At 42.9% G+C, this 9,156-nt stretch overlaps 1 protein-coding gene across 1 annotated transcript in view; it reads right to left on the reverse strand.

The window, feature by feature from the left end:
* The window catches only part of GSAP (gamma-secretase activating protein), an 89,536-nt gene extending 84,181 nt beyond the window's left edge, over positions 1-5,355 (reverse strand). Inside the window, exon 1 of the mRNA XM_018047267.1 lies at positions 5,142-5,355. Coding sequence (XP_017902756.1) covers positions 5,142-5,250 — 109 coding nt within the window. The 5' untranslated portion in view covers positions 5,251-5,355. The remainder of the gene's footprint in view (positions 1-5,141) is intronic.

A 9,156-nucleotide genomic window follows, 5' to 3' on the forward strand; every position in this document is an offset into this window, starting at 1 on the left:
CATAAAAAGGCTCTAAATAAAGAACAGGCTATATACTTTGTTCACAGTTGGGAAGATTTAATATCATAAAGATGCAACTTCTCTCCTAGATGATCTATAGATTCAATGTAACTCAAATAAAAAAATCCAACAGACTTTTTGGTGAAATCTGACAGGCTGATTCCAAAATCTAAATGTAAGAACAAGAAGCATAAAATAGCCAAGAGGACCCCAACAGAGACTGAGGTGAGGAGACTTACTCTACCAGTTACCAAGACTTAACAGAAAGATAGTTACTAACATGTCTTCACCTTATATTGACCAATGGAACAAAATTTAAAATCCAGAAAAGAAGACTCACACGCATATGGAAACATGATGTGTAAAGGAAGTGGTTTTGCTGTCAGTGAGAAAAGGTAGGGCTATCTGGTTAGTGACCGTAGAACTACTAGCTATTAACAGAGAAAAACAATGCAGTTTACAAAAGAATATTTTAACACATGTGAGCTATAGATAATAACAAAATAAAACCATGTAACGACCACCCAACTTAAAAGTAACAGATATCAAGACTACTTCTAAAGGCTCCAGTGTTCCCCTGATTCCTATATCACATTACACACAGAAATACATTCCAGGTGAATTAAAAAAAAAAAAACAAAATTCAAAAAGAAAAGCTTTAAAGCTTTTAGAAGTTAATATAAAAATGTCTTCATGGCTTCTAAGTTTCTTTAAAATATCCCAAAAGCACAAACCATAAAGTAAAAACACTCACAAATTAGACTACATTATAATCAAGAACTCTTATTTATCAAAGGTAACTACAAACTGAAAAAAGACAACAGATACTTGGAACATATATGATAAACAAAGGACTAGAACCCAGAATGAAGAATGCCTTAAAACCAACATGGAAAAAAAACCCACAACAGAAAAATAGACAAAAGGATGAACACTGTACAGAAGAAGAAACAAACAGCCAGTTAAGTATATAGAGATGTTCAACCTCAGATCATAAAGAAGTATTATTTAGACCCACCAGTCTGACAAGAAATTAAACCCTTGGAAAAATCAAGAGCTTGTAAAGATATAGGGTACCAAAAATATTTTGATAACACAAATGATACAAGTATTTTGGATAGCAATTTGGTACTACCCAAAGACTCTGATGCTGGGAGGGATTGGGGGCAGGAGGAGAAGGGGACGACAGAGGATGAGATGTCTGGATGGCATCACTGACTTGATGGACGCGAGTCTGAGTGAACTCCGGGAGTTGGTGATGGACAGGGAGGCCTGGTGTGCTGCGATTCATGGGGTCGCAAAGAGTCGGACACGACTGAGCGACGGAACTGAACTGAACTGAACTGAGGAGGTAACCCAATGGATAAAGAATCTGCCTTCAATGTCTTAGATGCAGGAGATGCAGGTTCTATCTCTGGGTCGGGAAGATCCCACAGAAAAGGGCGTCGCAACCCACGACAGCATTCTTGCCTGGAGAATCCCACAGACAGAGGAGCCTGACAGGCTACAGTCCATAGGGTTGCAAAGAGTCTGACAGAACTGCAGCAATTGAGCACGCAGGAAAAGTGAAGATGTGCATAGCCTGTGACTCAGCAACCTCACTGTCAGACATCTGTTCTAGAGAAACTTGCACCAGGTGACGTGCACAAGATTAGTAAAAGCATTGAATATAACAGCAAACCCCAGAAACCTCCCAAACGTCACCATCAGGAAAAGGATAAGTAAGATAGGTTCCCTAGGAAACACCCTGAGACACTTTAGTACACACGATATTTACTAGACTGTGCTTATTAAAGTGGCATTAATGTCTGTAACAGGAAGGAGAAGAAGCAGGATCAGGGCGGGGGGAAGAAGTCAAGCTACAATAAAGGTCCAGTGGCCTCAGATGACGTTGGGGTCCTCCATCAAGGAAGCTCCAGAATTGAAATGAATTGCCACAGTTGTCCCATGTGAGTCAAAATGCCCAGGCTTTTATATCCTACCTGAACCCCTTAATAGAGGAGGGCACACCTAAAGGGGCATAAACTTGGGTGATACAGCCCTCTGCCAAGGCCAACCCTGAAGATGCTGACAGCTGATGGCTCTGCTACCAAGTCACAGCACTTGGGACAAGCCCTTCCTTGAAACAAAGATCTAAGCATTGCATCTCCATGGTTACCATATTGTATAGGCACACAAATGGAATACTACACAGCAGTGAAAAGTAATGCCCTATAGCAGTCAACGTGGCGCTAGTGGTAAAGAACCTGCTTGCCAATGCACAAGATATAAGAGATCCAGGTTCGATCCCTGGGTTTGGAAGATCCCCTGGAGGAGGGCATGGCAACCCACTCCAGTATTCTTGCCTGGAGAATCCCATGGACAGAGGAGCCTGGCGGGCTACAGTCCATGGTATTGCAAAGAGTCAGACATCACTGAAGCAATTCATCACACATCACATACCAGGCAACATGGATAAATCTTACAATACTGAGAAGGAAAAAAAAAGCAGAAAGAATACATATGATATTCTTTCACTTACTTAAAGTTCACAAACAAGAAAATGAAATGATATTTTGCTTAGGGAGATAGATACAGGTTAAAACTACAAATAAGATAGAAGAAATGTGAAAATATAAAAGTTTAAATGGTTGTAGGCAACAACATATAGATGAGGCATATGAAGAGAAATAGGATCAAATAGGGAGACCCAAGAACCATCAAAAGTCCTGCTATTCTCTATTTTTAAGACAGGTACATGGTTTTGCTTTTATATTATTTATAGCTTACATGTGTTAAAATATTCTTTTGTATAACTGTTTTAATTTTTTTTTTAAGAACAAATATTTTCTTCATTTATTTCAGGAGAAATAATTTTCCCAAAGTTCAACCCAGAACCAGGAACAGAGGCAGTAACCAAATCTGGTCTCCTTATTTCTTAACCCCTATTGACTAAAATGCTATCCCACTAAATTCCTGCCTGGCCAACTTAGCCTAGCTCTCTGGCTATTTTTGCCAGAAATATGTCATACATCAGGAGTACTACTTAGCACCATTAAGATATCTTCAACTGTATTTATTTATGTAAAAACATTAAGGCTTCAAATTAAGAGAGCAAGTGTGCAGAGAGGAGACTTACAATGATATAATTATTCATAATTTACATTTGAACAGCTGAGACTTTGAAAGGAAAATAATTTGCACAAATGTGTGGAGTTAGAGCTGTGCTAGAGATAAAATAGAATTCCAGATTCCCCTGCCAGCGCTACAAATTACAGCAGAAGAAGAATTAACTTGTGGGGTTTTTTAGCTGCCACCACTAGTGATTATCAGAAGTAACAATGTCTTTTAGGATAACAGGGCTAATATTTTTGCCAAGCTACTCTGTAGGAGCAAAATACTAACAATATGAGAAAAGGCTGGTATTTCTATTAAGTTTACTTTCTGAGGACCCAGGGGTATCTGCTGTTTGGTGGAATGTCAATGCACAAGTCTACGTGTCTTCACAGATGAATTAAAGACACAAGGAAGCCAAAATCTAACCGGCTCACACACAGCTTTTCAATCACAACACATTACTGAAACATAAGACTGTGGCATTTCACACTTCATCTAACTTCTCATTCTCAAGCAACTGCCACTTAGCTATATAAGGAGATGGTCCAGAGAAAAGGGGCTTCCCAGGTGGCACAGTGGTAAAGAATCTGCCTGCCAATGCAGGAGACTCAAGAGACACAGGTTCGGCCCCTGGGTTGGGCAGATCCCTTGGAGTAGGAAATGGCAACCAGCTCCATATTCTTGCCTGGAAAATTACATGGACAGAGGAGCCTGGCAGCCGATAGTTCACAGGGTCACAAAGAGACAGACATGACTGAGTATACATGCCAGAGAAAGGATCACTTTGTGTTGAAAAGCACAAACCTTCAGAAACTCTTTAGACATCCAGGAGACTTTTTAAAATGCAGCACCTTCCCACCCCGTCAAAGTGAGCCTTTACTAATAATGACACTAGTCGTTGGTCAAACTCACTAGTCAAACTGGAGTCTTGAGCTAGACAAAGATGACTCTGTATTTGGAACCATGAGAGCCAACATGCTAAAACAAGGAACCCTACAAATATTCGGCTAAAACCACAGGACAGAAAACTTTCTCCAGTGATGACGGGAAAGGAGTTGTAGATACCGGTTGTTTGATAGCTGTTTCCCAAAAAGTGCCTTCCAGCAGTCTACAGTGCTTAAGGAAAACCAGAAGTGGAGGAAACATACACTGAAGTGGCTAGCTCCTGTGTACAACTGGGATTCCAGGGTATCATTGCTTAGAACCTGAACCCAAGTCCTGAAGATGCAACATTATGTGAAGCAAACTTCTCTTCTTACAAAACAACCTGAGAAATCACGGAGTTCCCCTTCTTTAAAGTTTCAATTGATCAGTGCTGGGAAGGCTCAAAAGTCACTTTTCACTCCCTCAAAATCAAAGGATTTCTGAGACGCATGAAAACCAAAGCCTCAACTGCGGGGAATGTATTCCAATCCACCCTGAGAAAGTAGGGCAGGACACCCGAGCATCTTTTTTTTTTTTTTTTTTTTTTTTTTGCATAAAGTAAGACCTTCCAGCCCCTAGTCTTGCTAGAGCCCCTACTCTGCCTACAAATCTTTTTAAAACAGGTGAGATGTGAATGAAGCATAGAGAACCACCCTCTCCCACTCCCCGCAGCCTTGCGCCAGGGGACCAGAGCCTGGGCAGCTGTTCCTCCTGCCTGATGAGATGATGCTTAGGGTACCACTAGTGTCCCCTGCCTTTCTGCTTAAGGTGACTTACTGTGGGCAATCAGTAAGCCAGAAGATGGAAGACTCGCCAGAAGAAGCAGTGTAGCTCGGCCGAGACTTTGCCCGGGGGCTGCCCCTCCAACCTTCACCCAGCGGCCCGGGGTGAGGATGACAAAGCCCAGACTCTAAAGAGGGCAACCTTCCCCTTTCAGGACCAAACTTCACAGGCTGGCAGGGGGCACAGGCCGCCGCTTTGGGTCGGTGCTCACCACTTGAGCGCAGCCCGAGAATCCCTAGACGAGAATGACTGTCCCGCCTCCACTCCCCCCACGGCCCCCGGGCCGGACGCGCCCCTCGCCCTGCCCCGCCCCCCGGCCGGACGCGCGCCTACAGCACCTGGGCCGCCGCCTCGGGCCCCGGCGGCCGCTGACGCCGCCTGCTGCACCCGCAGCCACGGGAGCACGTCCTTCTCGAGATCGAAGTCGGCGATCAGACGGAGAGCCATCGCCTGGACACGGCCACGGAGCGGCCCGCACCGCGGGCATTCCCGGCCCTCCGCGCACCACCGCGCCCGACTCCCGCCCCTCCTTCTCTCCCCTCCCCGGTTCTCCCCGCTACCCCCCCGCCGCCGCTTTCGGTTCCGCCGCCTCCGGGGCCCGAGAGGCCCCAGCACCGCCTCCTCCCGGCCCGCGCCGCGCACGCGAGCCTCGAGCTGTGCACACCCGGCTGGGGGGAAGGGAGACTGCGGCGCGGGGACCAGACCCCACCCGGCCCCAAACCCGCCGCTGGCACTCTCCTGGCTGAAGGCAGAGGAGGAGGGTTTGGTCTTTCAAGAGCTGTGGATGTCAATGTATGGCCAAAACCACTACAGTATTGTAAAGTAATTAGCCTCCAATTAAAAAAATAAAAAGCTGTGGAGATGTGGCTGGACCGATGGTTTCCAAATTATGCTGCACGTTTACACGTGGGCACTAGATGTTTGGTTTTTTGTTTGCTTTTGTCTCTTTTAATGCCCAGGTGAGTCCACTGTGCAACAAAGTTCAGAAACCAGTTGGCTAGAGAGAGGCAATACTAGCTGGTTCGCCTGAGAAATTTCAGGTTCATCGCCAGGGCCAAAGCGGCTGGCGACTTGGGGCCTATTCAACCCAATTTCCGGGTGACGGTGTTTTATTAGCATTATTTAGGTAGTCAGTAGCAGCGAGGAGTGTGTGAGGAAGATGATTCTATTTTAAGAGAGATGTGGAGACGCTGGAAAGGGTCAGTTGGCTCAGCAAAAACAGGCCCTCTGCCTGTTTACCAGATTGTTCCCTACACTGGCTTCAAGGAAGCTGAATTAAGGCTCCCTTTGCACTTTGTCTTTTAAAAGTGCTCTCCTTCCTCCAGGGCCACCTGTCACTTTGGACACCATCTCACCCCCATACAAGTACAAACAAGGCCAGTATGGTTTTTGTTTGTTTGTTTGTTTTGTTTTCAATCTTGCCACTCGGGTTTCTTTCCAACTGAATGTGTTCTGTCACTACTGCTTGCTATACCTTGGGTACTGCAGATCCAATCCATCCTGAACATGAATGCCAAGTTATTACTCTCCCTCAAAGCTGTCTCCATGTCCCTGTGTAAAGACCTGGAGGAAAGCCAACCCCAGGAACAAGTGTCTATGCTTTACTTGACCCTTCTAGCCTTTTCACCTAGACCTTCAGTTCCAGGTTGGCCTGACTCCAGAAACCCTCTGATTCCACCATCTTCCCTCTCAAAAAAAAAAAAAAAAAGAAAAGAAAAAATCACCAGCGCCTTCCAAGCTGGATCCACAAAGTCTTCTCACAGCTTCAGCCCCTAATGACCTTCCTAACCCTGAACCTCTAGAGAAGTGTTGCTAGTATACCTCATTTGACAATCAAATACCACATGGAGACATGAACTGAATCTTGCCTCTTGGCACACTTCTCTGCACCAGCACCCAGAAGTTGCTTCTCCATTACTGAAGAATGAGTAAATGTAGTAACAGACTGAGCTCTATGTCACATTTCTCAAAGTGAAGGTCTGAAAATACCTGCATTGCAGTCATCTGGGAAGCTGTTTTACAATGTGGACTCCTGGGCTCTAGTCTAGACCTGGGCAAGGCACAGAAAATGTGCATTTTAACCAGTCTTAGGTTGCAAAGAGCTGGAAATGACTGAGAAACTAACAGCTTCACTTTTTTTTAAGGTGATTTTTTTTAGGCTTGCTAAGATTTGAAAACTTCCTCTGTAAAAAAAGATAAAAGAAACTATTGATTTTCCCATACAGACCTGTTTCTCCAGTTGAGCTAGTGGTTGATTTCAGGTAGTTGTTCACTCTCACCACCATATTCATAAGAAAATCATCCTACCTGTAAAGTGCATGAAACTCTTAACAGAAATGCTTACTCAGGCTGATAATATTGGGAGTGCATAAAAGTGAGACCACTGAAATCACGGGGAGATACTACACTGAACCTTCATAGTAAATGGAGCGGGTTGCCTTTGTCATACAGAAACGTCTTCACTTTCCTATTTTAAAAACTCAGTAGGTTTCTGATTTTTTTTTCTGTTAATCTCTATTTTTTGCGAAGCAAGATTGATTTTACAGTCCTCATCAAGCAGTGGTTATATAAAAATTCCCCTCAAAATAAATTTAACTAAAAGAGAACACAGAGTTCAGGATGGGGAACACATGTACACCCATGGCTGATTCATGTGAATGTATGGCAAAAACCACCAAAAAATAAAATTAAAAAAAAAAAAAGTAGAGAAGTTGAGAAATAATAACAAAGATACCAGAAAGATACAGCCAACGTCATAAAAACAGTACACAAACAGCTGAGCTTTGGAGATAATTCACTAAGGGAAAGACTAGTGAACGGTGAGGTTTTATAATTGCTCAGTCACTAGGTCGGGTCCGACTCGTGGACTCCAGCCTACCAGGCTCCACAGTCTGTGGTATTCTCCAAGCAAGAATATTGGAGTGGGTTGCCATGCTCTCCTCCAGGGAATCTTCCAGACACAGGGATGGAACCCTGCATTGACAGGGGGATTCTCTACCACTGAGCCACCAGGGAAGCCCTGAAAGCTGACTTACTGGTTTACAATCTATGGAAGGTAAATAGGAAAAGCATGCTGATGGATTATCCTTCAGTTCTCGAGAAGGCAGAACTGGATAATGTCCTATCTTCTTTAGTTTAAAAGCTGCTTCTTTGATGGATGTGTTAACTTGACTGTGGTAGTCATTTCATAATTTATATTTACATTAAACCTCACATTACACACTTTAAATATTACCTCAAAAAAAAAAAAAGAAAAGAAAGCTGCCTCAGAATCATTAGGTACTGGAACTGTCTTTAGGTTAGAATAGGTATATTCTGCTTTGGGGGGGGTTTAAGAATTAACCATCATCTTTCTTAATATCAGAGCATAGGATAGAGTTGGAGATTTAAAGATCTTATAATTAAGACCTTCATTTTATAGATGAGGACATAGGCTTAAAAAGGTGAAATTAGTGTCTGGTCTCAAGAAGCAAAGCTAGTAGTTAACCACAAGGTTGGGATCAGAACACAGGTCTATGGCAACTGGTGTTTGTGTTGATTATGTCCAGTGACTTAGAAGACTCAAACTACCATTCAGCCTGAGGATTCCTAGTTATACAAATACCACACCCTAAATGGAGTGGAATTCTGGGACCACATTGAGAAATCACAGAATCTGAACCACATAACTTCCTCAAAATAGCCTAGGTTCTTTGTAGTTTCATCTTGAGTTTTAGAGTTGAAGAAAACTAAAGGAATTGGAAATGTGGGATGAGTGATTCATTTGTAAATGAAAATAGTTTATCTAATAGAGATGTTAAAATTAAAAGTTTCACACCATTCTCCTAACCAAGAAAGAACTTCTGAAAGTGGGAAACTACACATGTTGATTTTGAAGAAATTAGAAAATGGCCTATTTAACAAATCTAACCAAAAATTCTAAAATTGCAAGGATTTTAAGGAAAGGACTACAGATACTACGTTTGAAACTGGCATACATTGGAGCAATAAATGTGCTGAAAGAACATTTTTATTTGTAAGCTCAACTGGTTGAAATTAAGTAGAAGTGAATCAACTAAAACCCAAACCTCATAGTTTGGAGGCTAATCCTTTGAATGCACAGCTGATAATTTTTTCACGAAAATTAATAGAGGTTATCAGAAAACCCATTAGAATCTAAGTAATGCATAAGTAAGGTTCCTCTTCCTCAACAGTTAGAACCAGACATGGAACAACAGACTCATTCCAAACTGGAAAAGGAGTACATTGAGGCTATATATTGTCACCCTGCTTATTGAACTTCTATGCAAAGTACATCATGCAAAATGCCAGGCTGGATGAATCACAAGCTGGAATCAAGACTGCTGGGAGAAA

The sequence above is a fragment of the Capra hircus genome, chromosome 4 (genome assembly GCF_001704415.2).
Source record: "Capra hircus breed San Clemente chromosome 4, ASM170441v1, whole genome shotgun sequence".
In the NCBI taxonomy this organism is placed as follows: Eukaryota; Metazoa; Chordata; class Mammalia; order Artiodactyla; family Bovidae; genus Capra; species Capra hircus.